The sequence below is a fragment of the Echeneis naucrates genome, chromosome 16, assembly GCF_900963305.1.
Source record: "Echeneis naucrates chromosome 16, fEcheNa1.1, whole genome shotgun sequence".
In the NCBI taxonomy this organism is placed as follows: domain Eukaryota; kingdom Metazoa; phylum Chordata; class Actinopteri; order Carangiformes; family Echeneidae; genus Echeneis; species Echeneis naucrates.
In genome coordinates, this window is record NC_042526.1 from 15099272 (window position 1) to 15113885 (window position 14614).

Genomic DNA, 14614 nt, shown 5'->3' on the forward strand with positions numbered 1-14614 from the left:
TGGCAATATTCAGAGGAGATTTTAAAGTTATCGCGGATTGTTTAAGGTCCTTGTCTGAAGACCACATGAGAGGTTCATGAACATCACACCTCACAGATCTCTGACTGTCCAGCTGTTAAACCGAAAGATTTGCTGTTTCCTTTTCAAGCGCTAAAAACTTCCCAGCTGTTTGAATGATAGTAGATTATGAATGATGAATTCAAGTGTTCACCTTTGAACCTCCACCTTTGCCAGTCTTCACATGCTGGTCCAGTGTCCAGTCCGGGACTTCAGTGGATCAGGATATTACAGTGTGGTAGGTGGTCCAGTGATTCTCATCAGTCCTGCACACTCCCTGTGAGCCCCATGACATCATACACAGCCCGCAGTCATCCGGGCTGAATGTCTGACAGGCAGTGAACGCCTCTCCGGGCGGGACAGTGTGATCGTGTCCGGGCTGAGGACGGTGTGAGCGGACACAGGAGGAGGAAACAGCCGGTAGGTCTCACCTCACATCCACTTCTTTGCAAGTCTCGTTTGCTCAAAGAAAAAGTCTGATTTCTGATCGAGCTGGCGTTTATGTGTGTATGTTGGTGCGGAGTTCAGGAACCCAACGTAGTTATTTTTTTCCCCACTTTTTTCTGTTGTGCCCCTCCTGCTGGACTTCAATTGGACATTTCTGTCTCACCATCAGAGTTTATGTGTGATCACTGAATGTCTCTGTATTTGTCCTGAGTGACTGAAGCCTTTTTTTTTTTAAGGGAATCGTGAAGCAACGCCAGCTGGATCCGTACAAACGCAGATCAGCAGCAAATAAAGTTGCAGGCCAATTAAAAGTAAACATTGTGCCAACGGTCACTAATTAACGCCTCATAGACAGTTATAAGGAGTAATTAATGGCACTGTCACTGTTTGATAAATCTTTAATTTCAGAGAACAGTGATACGTTATTAGGGAAATAGGGTTGCCAGGTTTTATCGAACCCTCATTCTGCATACACTTAATTGCTTTTTCTTCAGAACTCAGCCTTATATTCATGAAGATGACCCCTGACATTGACGTTTGGACCCGGTGGTGAGTAGCTGCTGCTGATAAAGTGATTTCAGTAAAGTTTGTGATGGCTAGGGTGAGAACAGTTTCTTTTTAGTGGGTGGACTTTCTGATGACTATATCAGTCTGTTAAAGGACATCGAAGCAGGATTTCTAAAAATCTAAAATCCTGTTCTCATTAATAACTAATCCACAGATCTTTCTGTTGAAGACATGAACAACCTCAAAAGTTACATGGCCGTCCATAGTGCGATCACTTTCACTCGCAGGTTTGAGCCTGTGTTCCTTCCTCAAAGACTGTCTCTTCTTACGTTCTATCAACATAACATTAAAGACGTTCAATTTCCCAAAAAGTTCATCAGAGCACACTAAGCGTAAGTAAGTATGCTGAAGGGTCTTTTTTTTGTTTAGTTTTTTTACAACTTGGCAACCTAAAAGGTATTCCCAGATAGAAGTGATCTATCTAATGCAGCAGTTAATACGATATTAATTAGTCAGAGCTTATAAAGCTTTTACCTTGGTGGGGAGTGGCACCAATACTTTTCTTCCTGGACTTTGTGAGCACAGTTTTGTTGTGTGTCTGTTGTGTATTAATGAGTGTACCCTTGCTGGGGAGGGAGCTCTGAAGAGGCAGTTTTATCTGGAGCACAGCACTTCTTGTGTCCTTGTGTGTCTGCCCCACAGTAACATATTTGTTGACAAACATTTCGCCCATGTGTCCTCCAGTGAAGTGGGTGACGACACCTCGGAGACTTCGGCCAGTTGTAGTCGTCATTCAGACAGCTCAGCGTCGGCTGTACAATAGTGCACTGTTATCAGCACACAGGAGGAGCTGTTTTCATTGGACAGCAATATGATGCTGTTGTCAGTGTCTGTATGTCTCACGAGTGCAGCTGTGTGAGGAGCTCCCTGTCTGTCATTGTGTGTCATTGAGGCACCAACTCAGCTCCACTGTTTTGTAAACACTCAGCTGGATCAACCTGATGCATCGCTTTTCGGTTCACCTTCCCAAGCAGGATTTTTCACTGACCTGGCTGTTTTTTGCTTGTTTGTTTGTTTTCTTCTTGCCAGTTCGTCCGTTGAACAAGTGAAGTCACGATGGAGTCTCACAGACTGAATGGCTCTCCAGGCGTCAGGGTACAGGGGAGCTACATGCAGGAGGAGAGTCTCAGAGGCAGCCAGGACAACTTGTTTGGAGTGAGGGTGCAGGTTCAAGGCTTTAAAGGTCAGCCCTACGTGGTTCTGAACAGCTCTGTCCAGGAGAGTCACAGGGACATCTCAGTCATCACTCATCAGGCGGGATACAACCCAGGTATGGTGAGGAGGTCTGCGGATGAAAGACATTATCCAGCCGAGACACAGAGACCAGCAGCCTCATCTGTCTTTCATTATAAGAGACACCCAGAGATTCTCAGACCTTATGACCCCGAAAGTAACAACCTGAACGTTGTCATTCCCTCACAACTACCCTCGGTTGCCCGACCTGGGCCACCTCCCGAGAATTTGCTGAATGCAAACACGACCCGACCCAGGATCCCTCTCCCAGCTGAGGGTCCAGGGGAAGACCACGTCGATGTGATCCATAGCAAGGCACCGCCCTCAGGTGGACACATCCCTGCAAGGTCCCCAAACCTCGTGGACACTGACTCCATTTTATCTGTGGGGAAGCTAATAAGCCAGTTCAACAGTAGCCAGCGGAGGGGAAGGGGAGGCCCAAGGAACAGGCTGGACTCGGAGCAGTGTCGAAGGTCGCGCAGTGTGGACAGCGGACGAACCTCAGACTCCTCTTCGTCCTCCTCCTCCTCCAGCAGACCCTCATCTCTCAAGGCCATCAAGGGGGAGATATATCCTCCTGGGTCAGCCAGGGCTCGACTGCTCGGCGGCAAGGCCCCTCTGACGAACAAAGGGGAGGAGCAGAAGCCCATCACACTACTGAAAGGACATCATGAAAAAGAGACAACGCCCCCACATGCTGCGAATCGGCTTCACAAGACTTCATCTGTCTCCAGCTCATTTCCTGACCATTCCAATGAACCAGATGAAAGAGATGCACAGGTAATGAGATTGGTTTGGATTACAGTTTTTCATTTAAAGATGCCATTTATTTGCTGTATATTCTCTGACCAGGTTACTCCTGATCTTCTGAAAGGACAGCAAGAACTTACGGTGGACCCAACTGAAGACACAACAAAGCTAATATTGTTCACATACCTCAAGGATGGGTAAGTTCTCCTCAGCTCTGACACGTAGACGATCACTAGCTGCTTATCTTAAAATAGACTATCTTAACTTAGTTTAACACAAAGACAAGACAGTTTCATTTTTATAAAGTCATACGTAAAATAAAAGATGAGAATTGGACAAACGGCTTGCATCCAAAAAATCCATCGAACAACTAATGCTCAGTGATTAAAATGCAAAGTTTTGTGTGTTTAATGTGCACAAAAAAGAAACACAGAAGTACCACACATTGTGGTTTTGTAAGGACTGATTGCCTGGACTAATTCTTTGCTGGACTAACTTGAGTAACTTCCTGGAGTCAAACAAAGGAGGTACAATGTGTACTGACTGCCAAATCTAGCTTACTATTAAGAATGAGAGCAGTCCAATACTTTGATCTAAGCAAAAAAGTGAATGTTTCCCTAAACACCACATTTTTCTTATGAGCTTGCTTAATAGATGAGTTTGTACTTCCACTTGTTTCAGCTGAACATGCAGTGGTCTGTAGGGTAGTCAGATAAGGAGGTGCCGATCCAGCTGTGTGTGCTCAAACACACAGCAGTCAGGAATGCAGAGTATGAACTCGTTTCCAAAGATAAATAACCATTTCAAGAGAGAATATTCAAGATTCATATGTGCTGTGGGAGGGCACTGCCATGTATTTGTTGAGCTGGCAGCTGACTACATTTCACGCTGTCGTTACAAGCCATCAGCGTGTTTGTGAAATGTTTTTCTTGCCTCTCAGGACAACTGATGATGACTCCACCACTCAGAGGAAAGTCAACCTTCTGCTTGAAAGGATCAACGGGATCAAATGGAGGACTGCTGAGAATGTGGAGGAGGAGGAGAAAGTGTGTTGGGATGAGTTGTTCTCCAGTGGTGATAGTTGTTCGGCTTGTTTTGATATCTTTGTCCAGAACTTGTAATGGTGCCTCTCTTTTCCTGAAGGGTTATGCATCTGAAGTGGTGCATTTGCAGGAGAAACAGGCAGCGCTGGAGAAAGAAGTGTCTGGGTTGAAGCAAAAACTGGAAACGGAGATGAAGGTGCAGCGTGACTCCATCCTGCTGACTCATTTCTAAAACACTTCCTGTTCCTGTGACTGATGGTGTCCCTTTCCCTTATTGTGTTGTACAGAATGAGAAGACTCTGGCCAAGGCCTGTGAGAAGGCCAGGACGGAGAAAAAGAAACTTCAGGAAGAGTTGACCAAAAGTCAGACAGAGCTGTGCAAACTTAGGGACAGACTGGCTGAAATCGAAGCAGAACTTCAGTCTACCAAACACGAGTAAGGATTTTTGCTGCCGATCCCAGCGTCCAAGCAAAAACACTGACATCAGCTAAAAAGAGGCTGCAACTGAAAACGCTGTTCAAATGTTTCACATATATCTTATAGACGTGACAGGGCTGTAAATGTGCTCATCTAACTCGCAAGACAAATAAGCAAACGATAATGTATGAATCCCATATTGCCTTAAACGTTTCCTTTTAATGATTCTTGTTCATGTTTTCGATGGACAGAAAATGAAAGGAAACACAACACTGTGCTCCAGTTTGTTTGATAAAGCTTCGGCTAGCACTCTTGGGTCATTCAAGTGAACCGTAATGTGTGATCTGATGAAGGCCATTCGGGCGAAAACAGAGTCAAATGCCTTTTGGATTAGGTGTGTGGATGTCTACTCCCGTCCACCACTGTTTTAAACCTTAAAGCGGGGCTAGGGAGGTTTCTCTCCTTGGTGCAGAAATATGGAGCTGAATTACGTCTGTCATTCCTGCGCATTGTTGTTCCTTTTGTGTTGGCAGGTTGAGCAAGATGAAGGCAGAGAGAGAAAGATCTCGGACAGAGATGAAAGACCTTCAGCAGCAGCTCTCCGAGATGCACGATGAGCTGGATCAGGCCAAGAAGGCAGAGATGATAAATACAGAGAAAGAAGTTCTCCTAAAGGTAAATGAAACCAAATGTAGACAATATCTGTCCAACACCATCTGCAGCTCTAAAGCATCTTCACTGCATTCAAGCTACTGACATTGTGCTGTGGTGGATGTCTGTCAGGAAATTGCGCAGCTGAGTCTGGACTTTCAGGAGATGCTGCTGAGGAAGGAGGAGCAGGAGGAGGTGCTGCACCACCGGGAGAGAGAGCTCAGTGCCCTGAAGGGGGCGCTCAAAGAGGAAGTGGAAACGCACGACAAATACATAGAAGCTCTGAAAGAGGAATATCAGCAGGAGCTTGAGAAGCTGCTCCGGGATTTGGAGCTATCCAAAGAGGTAACGGTTTATATGTGTCCTTAGAATTCTCTTTATTTCCAAAGAGGTAAAATATAGCGTATTTTGACTTTAACATGTCTCTTAGAGCAATGCTCTGCTGTATCAGGAGAAGGCTGAGGCAGATGGGGAGAAAGGCGTAGCCAAGGTGCACCTGAAGGAGCTGAGCCAGGAGAGAGATCAGCTGAAAGGGAAGGTGCAGGAGCTCAACAAGAAAGTGGACCAGCTCAACCAGGCGATCCAGGAGGCTAAAACCACGGAGAGACTGCTAGAGCAGAGAGCAAAGCAGCTGGAGGTGGGCAGTGTGGCCATGGGTGGATAAAGTCTTTATTTCCATGTGTGTGTGTGTGTGTGTGTGTGTGTCTGTGTTTCCTTAGGTCAAAGTAGATATGGTTGATTTGATGTGTGTTTTTGTTCCTCAGAGGGAAAAGCAGCAGGTTGAGGATCTGCTGAAGGATGTGAGGAGGAATGAGGAGGAGATGTGTCAGTCCAACCAATCACTGCTCACTCGGTTGGAGGATGTGCAGGTAAGACCGGATCACAGAGAACGAACAAAAACAGCTGGACTTGGCGTTGAGCCGGTTTTCAGACCACGAGAGGATTTTTTGCAACAATTTGAAGCTGCTCTTGGTTTTTGTTTTTGTATTTTTTTTTTTTTTTTTTTGACAGAGTAAGTTGACCAAACTCAATCATGAGCACAGGGAACTGAAGGAGAAGCTCAAGGAGGAGCGGAAACAGATAGAGGAGCTGTGGAGGGCAAAAACTGAGCTGGAGGACGAGAGGAGGCTGCAGGACCGGGCTGTGGAGCAGCTGCAGCGGAAGGTGAGAGGTGGACCTCCACTATTTATTAGACCCAATGGAAAATTCTACTTTCTTGGAGCCAAACCACCAAAAGTTACCCCTGCTGATATTTCTTGTTTGCATAGTTTATTCGATCCCTTATATTCACGTGCCCAAATAGGTCCACAAGCTCTGCTTTTTCGCCTGTTCAGATGAATAACATCATGGAGGAGTGCGAGGCATCTACGGACGTTCTTCAGAACCAGGTCGATGAGGCCAGAGAAAAGAGTCAGAGGGAGTTGGCTGAGCTGCGTCGACAGCTACAGGAAAAGGGAGCAGAGCTGGAGAAATCCCGACAGGCGGCCAAAAAGCTGCAGGAAGAGGTGTGGCGCTCATTGTCTGTCTTATTCGTCAGTGTGTGGCTCCAACCGCCTTAGTCACTAATAAAATGCAAAGTCAGCAGCATCATCAAATAAGGTTATGACCCTTTGTTAAGATTTTTACCTGATGAGGTGCTATGAGGATCGTCATCGAAGTGTTCAAACAGTCGGATGTGTTACCAGACTGTTAGCTCTGTTTTCAGAATAACCTCTGACTGACTGAGTGCCCACTGCTCAACACCAGCCCACAACATGCTGCCTTATCTCGTAGTCTGTTTACTCAGCGGTGTGTTCTGTGTTCAGCTTCTTCCTCTGGAGCAGGATCTGCAGCGCTGTCACAGGGAGCAGCAGGAGGCCCAGCTGAGGGGTCGGCAGCTGGAGCAGAGGGTGGAGGAGCTGGAGGAGAGGAACGCGGCCACAGTGGAGGACAGAGAGCGCCAGGTCAAACTCATGGAGGTAAACGTCACAGCAGCTCCCACTCAGGAAGCTGGCACGAGACACGCACGCATCCAAACGGAAGAGATACTGTCACCGTGCCGAATGGAGAAAATACTAATTCGTACAATTAATATTCATGAACAATAAACAGGAATCAAATTAAATGAAAATATTAAAAACATGTTGCGGCTGTAATCATCTTTGGGCTTTCATTAACACAGCACGGTTTTATCCACAGGAGGTTTATGAGTGTTTTCTGTAGCTGTTGTGGCAGAGAGAAGGCCCTTTCTAAATGTTCATTAATTCACAGTATTTAACAAAATTAAATGATACAGTGAGAAATGTTTATATTATGACGGCAGCTGTGCCTCACTAATTATCTCTGGTATCTCAATATGTTTTCGCAGAAAGCTGCCACGTTGCTCTGATGGCCAATTAGAAGCTGTTCTCACTCTTATTTGAGGGCACAGTGGAGCGTACTTAACTTTATCACATGCTCTGAAAGTGTTTATCTGTTCAGGTGCCAGTATTTGCACTCACTTGTTCCTGTGAAATATGAGGGTGTTGAAGGGCGCCATGCCAGCAACATCTTGCTTCTCAGCACTGTTTGCCTTCCTGACGGGCGTAAGGACACAGCGACATGAGTGTGCTCACTGTTGACGCTGCGTATCAGCTGGGGAAGCTCGTGTTTACTGTAAGAAGTTATCAGACCTGTCTGGGCGCTCTCAGGAATCGCCTCCGCCCCCCCTCCACTTCTCCACTTTTATTGTCAAACACTGACGTCCAAGCAGAATTTATCATTCTATATTTTTCAAATGTGATTATCTCCTTAGCCTTCGTGCATTTTTCCCTGAAGCCTCCTCATATATAACCCAATATTACTTTTCTAACCACACCTGGGCGGGTTAGATCTGTCATGCTGACTGCGCTGGTAAATGTCATTAAATGGTGAAATATGATGGTTTTGTCACGCTGTCGATATTTCTCTCTCAACTCAGGGGCGGATTAGTCGCCTTGAAGAAGATCTGCATGATGAGCGCAGCAGTGCTGACCGCCTGATGGAACGATTAGACAAAACCAAAGAGCAGGCAGGTTTACTCCTTCTCTGGCTTTTTTTTTTTTTTTTCCCCCTGCATACATCTCCCGCTTTGTATGAGCTAACAGTCATAAATTTCTCACCAGGGGAAGCGAGAGCCTATCAGTGATAGAATTATGCCCGTTCTAAAGTTTGAATTCCCAGCCCAATATCAATTTTTATCATAAACAGATGTTGAACTGAGTGCTCAGATTTCCCCTCAGACACGGAGAACTGCTGGTCGGCGTTGGTTAAACAGCCCTCGTTTTTCTTCCTCAGCACTCACTTTGTAACTGCCCTGAAATACGACTGAATGCGTCCGACTTCGTATGTGTTTCCTCCTCTGATTCCACCATCAAAGCCTCACATCCTCTGTGTGTGAAATAGGCCACCATTCATGGGAGAAAAGCGGCGCAGACTAATTGACACAAAACCCTGTTTTTGGGAGCAGTGCAAAGACAAAAACAGCAAACTATTGTGAGCAGCTATTCACACTCCCTACACTGGGCCTCTGAATGTTATTAGAGAGGATAAAGCCTTCAGGTCTGATGTGGCCGGTCAGTACAGACAGCATTTCCTCTGGGTTTGGAGTGACGCTTGAGAACTTTTCATTTAACCTGGAAGTGCTTGTCAACATGACCTGCAGATTTTCATACGATACGGCTGTGATTTTACTTATGTGCACGTGTACTGACCTTCCTGGCCCACTATAAATTTATGATATGCTATATATTATGACTGAAACTGCGTGTGTGTGTGTGTGTGTGAGACAGATGGACCAGATAAGGAATGAACTGATACAGGAGAGAGCAGTCAGACAGGACCTTGAGTGTGACAAGACAAGCCTGGAGAGACAGGTACCCTTTATGGTCTCCATATCATGTCTGCCTGTCATCAATGTGACAAATGTGCATTTTTTACATCGACATTATATTCAAAACTTAGTTACACATATTTATATTTTTTGTAACACTTTTTAAAGGTTACATTTTTTATTTCCTATTTCTAGGACGTTGTCCTCTAGTTTATAACTAATATAAACTGATGAGAACCATGAGATGTCGCTCAAAACGGGCTTTGCGTTCAGATTTTTTTAAATGCTCAAATGGTTCATGAATCAATCAAACAATCAGTTCAACCCCATGCTTACCCATCATGTGCACATCAGATCTGTAACTACACACAAGAGCCAGAGTTATTCCTGTTCTTCCATGAAAACGTATGAAAACGAGATATACGACGGGATTTTCTCAGGAACAGTTTCGGTAAATGCCCGGAATGCGGAAAATGCACCTTTATTATTTTACCTTGTTTCTTTGATGTGCTCTTTGATTTTCTGTGATAGAATAAAGACCTGAAGAGCAGAGTGACCCATCTGGAGGGATCACAGAGGACCAACCAGGACTCGCTGGTCTTCAAACTGAACGGCCGCATCCAGGAACTGGAGGAGAGGTTACAAGGAGAAGAACGGTATGTATGCAGTATCAGTTACACACATGAATGTATGCAGAGTTAGAATTGACCAGCGAAGGCTAGTTTGAGTAACAGCCCCATCAGATACTTGATGGGAGCTTTGGAGCAGTGAATCCACCCATATCACTTTCTCTCTGGTTGTAAGAGTGAGAGTGTCCCCGTCCCGAACACACTGGGAAAGTGTTGAGTTACAGGAAGCTGCAGCAGCGACATGATCTCTTGGTGTTTTTGCCCTCAGGGACAACAACAGCCTGCAACAAGCAAATCGCAAGCTGGAGCGCAAAGTCAAGGAGATGAAGATGCAGGCGGACGAGGAGCACATCAACCTGCAGAGCGAGAGAGACCAGGTAGACACATCTTCAGTCGTAAAGAGTAAAGTTGGGCAGGCAGGAGCGGCAGACTTGACTCGCATCTCGCTTTTTGATAACTCTGCAGTTGACTCAGAGGCTGAAGACGGCAAAGAGGCAGATGGATGAAGCTGAGGAGGAGATCGAGCGGCTGGAACACACAAAAAAGAGGCTGCAGAGGGAGCTGGATGAGCAGATCGAGGCCAACGAGCAGCTTCACGGCCAGCTGAGCACACTGCGGAATGAGATGAGGTGACCGATCACCTTTGATTTACTCTGCTGCATCAAATTGAGTTGTTTAACTGCAGCCGTTTTATTCATTGCATTGGCAGGCGGAAGAAGAAATCACCTTCCCTCATCAAGGTTGTAGAGGATGACGGGAACGACATGGATGGCTCTGGCTCTGACTGACTGACCCAAGAGCCGTGGCTTTATTAATTCTGTATATTAACAACTCAGGTGTGATTTTATGAGCGGTCTGACACCTTGCTGTGGTTGCCCTCTTGTGGCAGTAAGAAAGACTACAACAGCTGACAGTAACTCAAGTTGATTTTTATGTTCCCTAAGTTATTCTATTGTTATGTGAGTTCATATGGTGCAAACTAAAAATCCTTAACTGATGAATAAATGTATTAAAAATGTTTCCTAAATTCACTCGTGTTTGTATACATCTGAAATAAATCTGGATGATGTTTGTGTAAATCTGTGAGTTTGTCAATGACGAGACACAACACACACGAATGCAGTTAAAGGAAATTCAATAACGCACAGTTGTCTGTCATGTGTGCTCTGAAAATGTTTCTTGATGACAGAGTGGATGTGAGTGGACAAAAGGATCAATGGTCTGTGCTGAATGGCTCTGCCGCTGTAGAGGTGGGGATTTGACAGGAGTGGTCTGGCCATCTGAATATTTGGCAGGTTGAACAGCATTTTGCACAGTGATACACAGAGACTCCTCACAAGAGAAGCATGAGGCAACACTGCGCCCTGAAACACGGAATAGTCAAGGAATTCCTGGCAGAATTCCTGGGAACGTTCGTCTTGGTTGTAAGTAAAGTTTTGTTTGTTAAAACAGTTTTCGTCCTTTCTGAGCTTTGGACTGAGTATTTCAGTTGCAGTTAACATCATGCAATGTGTTTGCTCCATGACGGATATTAAAGTTAGTGAACTACTCTAAAAGTTTTCTTGTCAGAGATACTGTTTATAAGTTCATTTCAGTTTATTGTTGAGGCCACCCGAGCGGCTCTTCAGGTATTATGAAAACTTGTAGAGACCCATAGTGGTGAGTTTAGGACTTATGGTAAATGTTCTGGGCAGGTGAATCACTGGTTCAATTCTCTTTTTGCGATCCCCTTCTCTCTCCCGTTTCCTGCCTCCTGTCACTCTCCACATTAAACTAATGTTATTGGCTTTCCTTGGAAATCACATTTGGGTGGGAAGGAGAGTAAAAATGTGTTCTTCTCCTCCTTACTGTTCAGTTGTTCGGCTGTGGCTCAGTCGCCCAGACAGTCCTCAGTCGAAACACCTTGGGTGAGCCTCTCACTGTCCACATCGGCTTCTCTGTAGGACTGATGATGGCAGCATATGTTGCTGGTGGCGTCTCAGGTAAGCATTTTATGTAGCTGTAAGTATCTCTCCAACTGTGAGTCTGATGTGTTCAATCAACGGAATCCCCTCATCGGTTTTCCTTTAGCGTGGTTAACGTATTCAGCTTCTATGCTGCCTTCTCTCTGTGAAGTATTGATATCATTCACAGTTAATCCAAACAACCTGTGCAGGAACAGGTTTGTTTGCGTGTGCTGTGATCCAACCATTCTTATTTATGTGTCTTGCTGCTTTTTCTCATATAACTTTCTGCTTTCCCTTGGGCCACCTCCACTGCTCCAGTGTCAACAGGAACGTGGCAGATCTCCATCCAGATTCATTAGATGTGTACTGATCATTGATTGGCTAGTGCTAGTGCACAGCCTCTCCGGGGTCATACATATCCCCGGGCACTAAATGTCCTGCAAACTGCATTGATCACAGGCTTCATTCAGCTGTCTATGATGGAGAACAGACTCAGTCTGAACGGGACAGCTCGCCTCCTCCGAGCAGCAGCCGCCTCCAGTTTCCATCAAAAAGGACCAACTACACTTCTTAAAGACAGATCACAGACAGGCTGGTTTCTAATGAGCTTTTACGCATTAAAACCCTCACAGGATGTGAACTCATTTTGATCCAAATAGAAGCAGAATAATGGTTACTTTTGTTTTTTGACTTACTGGGTGAATTTCCAACATGTGACCATTAAGCCTCTTTGCTCGTGAACATAAATAACACCGCCGGGGGCTGTTCCCCTTCTGTTGCCTCTTGTAAATGTGATGGCCTCTCTAATGATGGAAAGGGTATCATGCCAGACAGCCACACCCACTGCACCCCTCTTTCACGCTGTGCTTTGTCCTCTGTCCCAGGGGGCCACGTGAACCCTGCTGTGTCTCTGGCCATGGTGATTCTGGGCAAACTCAAGATCTGGAAGTTTCCTTTTTATGTCATTGCTCAGTTTCTCGGTGCTTTCGCTGGAGCTGCTGCAGTCTTTGGACTATACTACGGTGAATGCACACGCATGTTTTGTTCAACCCTCAACTGTTGGTCGGACACTTTCTTTCATCAAAAGTCAAACATCATTTGAAAAAACATTTCAGTTACACGTCCATCAACATGGAAGACTCAAAGATGAAAACAAACTGTTTGTTGTCTGCACAGATGCTTTCATGGACTTCACCAGCGGGATTCTGTCGGTGACAGGCATCAATGCAACAGGTCACATTTTTGCTTCCTACCCTGCGAGACACCTGTCAGTCCTTGGTGGCTTCATTGATCAGGTGAGCTCTGGTCACTGTGACCCAGTGATCCTTCCTTTAATGTGACCTCCATTCAGCTTTCAAATACTGCAAAGTCTGGCAAATGTGGCTAATGCAAAATTGATTGTCCCGTTTAGTTGAGAAACACCCCACTTTTGCTTAGTTTGGGCTCTAATGACCCACTTCCTGATTTCCCCTGAGAGGTCAGATCTATAGTTGACACCATTTTTAGCCTGTTTAGCTGATACAGCCATCCAAAAATAGCATGTCTAGAAAACCTTAAACTGTTGAATACTACATCAGGTGAACTACTGAGATCAATATAATTAGTCTGACCGTGCTTATCTTAATGTCTCCTTTGTTTGTTTTGTGTAACAGTCACGCTTAGTGACTTGGAGGTGTCCTAGTAGCAGGAATGATAGGCCAAAATGATTAACCGTGATTTCATACACTCAATAGCAACTTCCTTAAACACTCAAGGCAAGATAAACACGGTAGAAAAATAATTAGGGAAAACAGAAACCCTGACTGTGATTGGGAAGTTACCAGGGTTTGTTATCACATTTTGACATTTTGTGTTCATTCTGTAACTGGCAACCACATTTGCCTCTTTCAGGTGGTGGGGACAGGTATGCTGGTGTTGTGTATCCTTGCCATCATCGATGGTGGAAACATCGGCGCTCCTAAAGGTGTAGAACCTCTGGCCATTGGGCTGATCATCATGGCCATTGGTGTTTCCATGGGACTGAACTGCGGATACCCCCTGAACCCTGCCCGGGACCTGGGCCCCCGACTATTCACGGCCGTAGCAGGATGGGGGATGGAAGTTTTTAGGTAACAACTGAGAGGGACAGCTAAGGAGGAGGCAGATATTAGGTTTACTGTGTTTGATACAGTGGAGATCTTGAGGGAATAATCAGGTTAGAGAAGAAGGTTACACGAGACAACATTAATGCTGAAAATGAAAAAATATACTCTTGAGTCTTAATGGGTGTTTACTACTTTATTGTATTGTATTGTAAGTGTGTGCCCCCAAAGTGGATTCCCTTCACTCATTTTATTGATTGTGGTTTTTATTGAAGTGAACTGGTGAAGACTGGATCTGCTGATATGAGCCATACTGTTATATAATGTTACGTAATGTCACATGCGCTCTATAGATGCAGGTGATGCTTGTGAGCGATGCAGTGTTGGCACCAATGCCCCGTGGTTACCTCTGCATGAGTGGCTGCCAGCGATTTGTGAACTCTTTCTTGTCTGATGAATTATTTGGCAACATTTCATACATCTGTGTTTGCAGCACTGCAGACTACTGGTGGTGGATCCCCGTGGCAGGTCCCATGGTGGGCGGATTTGTCGCGGCCATCATCTACTACCTGCTCATCGAGCTGCACCACAAACGCCCCGATGATCCCGAGAAGCCCCATGAGGAAGAGGACGAGGAGGAAGACGAGGATGACGAGGACAGCAGTCTGAAGGACAAATATGAGATGATCGCCATGAGCTAAGAGAGACGTGAACCTCCAGGAATGACTGGTCACATTGAGCTGTCTCACTGTCAGTCAGATGACGAACAGGCAGCACCTTCCTCCTGTACGGACAGGCTTCCTCTGTCAGTGCGCTCTCTGTGGTAGACCCATTCATAGCAGGATAGCCTGTAGTTTACATGTCTGATTGACTCGATGCCCTGCAGACAGCAGATTTTCCAGCTCTGTGACGGTACATTAAAACCTTCAATGGTCAAAAAACAAGGTAAAACAAATAACTTAG

The 14614-nt window shown here is 45.4% G+C and overlaps 2 protein-coding genes across 5 annotated transcripts; both read left to right on the top strand.

The window, feature by feature from the left end:
- The first annotated feature begins 342 nt into the window (after positions 1–342).
- Positions 343–10711, top strand: LOC115056293 (cingulin-like protein 1). 4 transcript variants are annotated; one of them, XM_029522614.1, is made up of 19 exons: positions 343–477; positions 2101–3084; positions 3157–3251; positions 3995–4100; positions 4198–4293; positions 4385–4533; positions 5049–5190; positions 5299–5511; positions 5618–5803; positions 5931–6035; positions 6178–6330; positions 6501–6671; positions 6972–7124; positions 8105–8194; positions 8955–9038; positions 9527–9651; positions 9893–10001; positions 10090–10253; positions 10334–10711. In XM_029522614.1, exons 2-19 carry the CDS (start codon positions 2128–2130, stop codon positions 10410–10412), a joined length of 3177 nt encoding a protein of 1058 aa, XP_029378474.1. In that variant the 5' UTR covers positions 343–477; positions 2101–2127; the 3' UTR covers positions 10413–10711. The 4 variants fall into 4 exon arrangements, with proteins under 4 accessions (XP_029378474.1, XP_029378472.1, XP_029378475.1 ...); XM_029522612.1 differs by having other exon boundaries at positions 5597–5803; positions 10334–10710; XM_029522615.1 differs by having other exon boundaries at positions 3184–3251; positions 5597–5803; positions 10334–10710.
- Positions 9117–14555, top strand: aqp9a (aquaporin 9a). The gene is made up of 7 exons (XM_029522617.1): positions 9117–9125; positions 10965–11048; positions 11480–11606; positions 12455–12592; positions 12747–12865; positions 13461–13678; positions 14145–14555. The coding sequence occupies exons 2-7, from the start codon at positions 10971–10973 to the stop codon at positions 14350–14352; spliced, it is 888 nt and encodes a 295-aa protein (XP_029378477.1). The 5' UTR covers positions 9117–9125; positions 10965–10970; the 3' UTR covers positions 14353–14555.
- Positions 14556–14614: the final 59 nt, after the last annotated feature.

Coding starts and splice junctions, on each gene's coding strand:
- aqp9a (XM_029522617.1), top strand. CDS start 10,971: ATGAGGCAACACTGCGCCCTGAAACACGGAATAGTCAAGGAATTCCTG. Junction 11,049..11,479: donor TGGGAACGTTCGTCTTGGTT/GTAAGTAAAGTT, acceptor CTTACTGTTCAG/TTGTTCGGCTGTGGCTCAGT. Junction 12,593..12,746: donor AGTCTTTGGACTATACTACG/GTGAATGCACAC, acceptor TTGTCTGCACAG/ATGCTTTCATGGACTTCACC.
- LOC115056293 (XM_029522612.1), top strand. CDS start 2,128: ATGGAGTCTCACAGACTGAATGGCTCTCCAGGCGTCAGGGTACAGGGG. Junction 3,085..3,156: donor CAGATGAAAGAGATGCACAG/GTAATGAGATTG, acceptor TTCTCTGACCAG/GTTACTCCTGATCTTCTGAA. Junction 9,652..9,892: donor AGGTTACAAGGAGAAGAACG/GTATGTATGCAG, acceptor TTTTGCCCTCAG/GGACAACAACAGCCTGCAAC.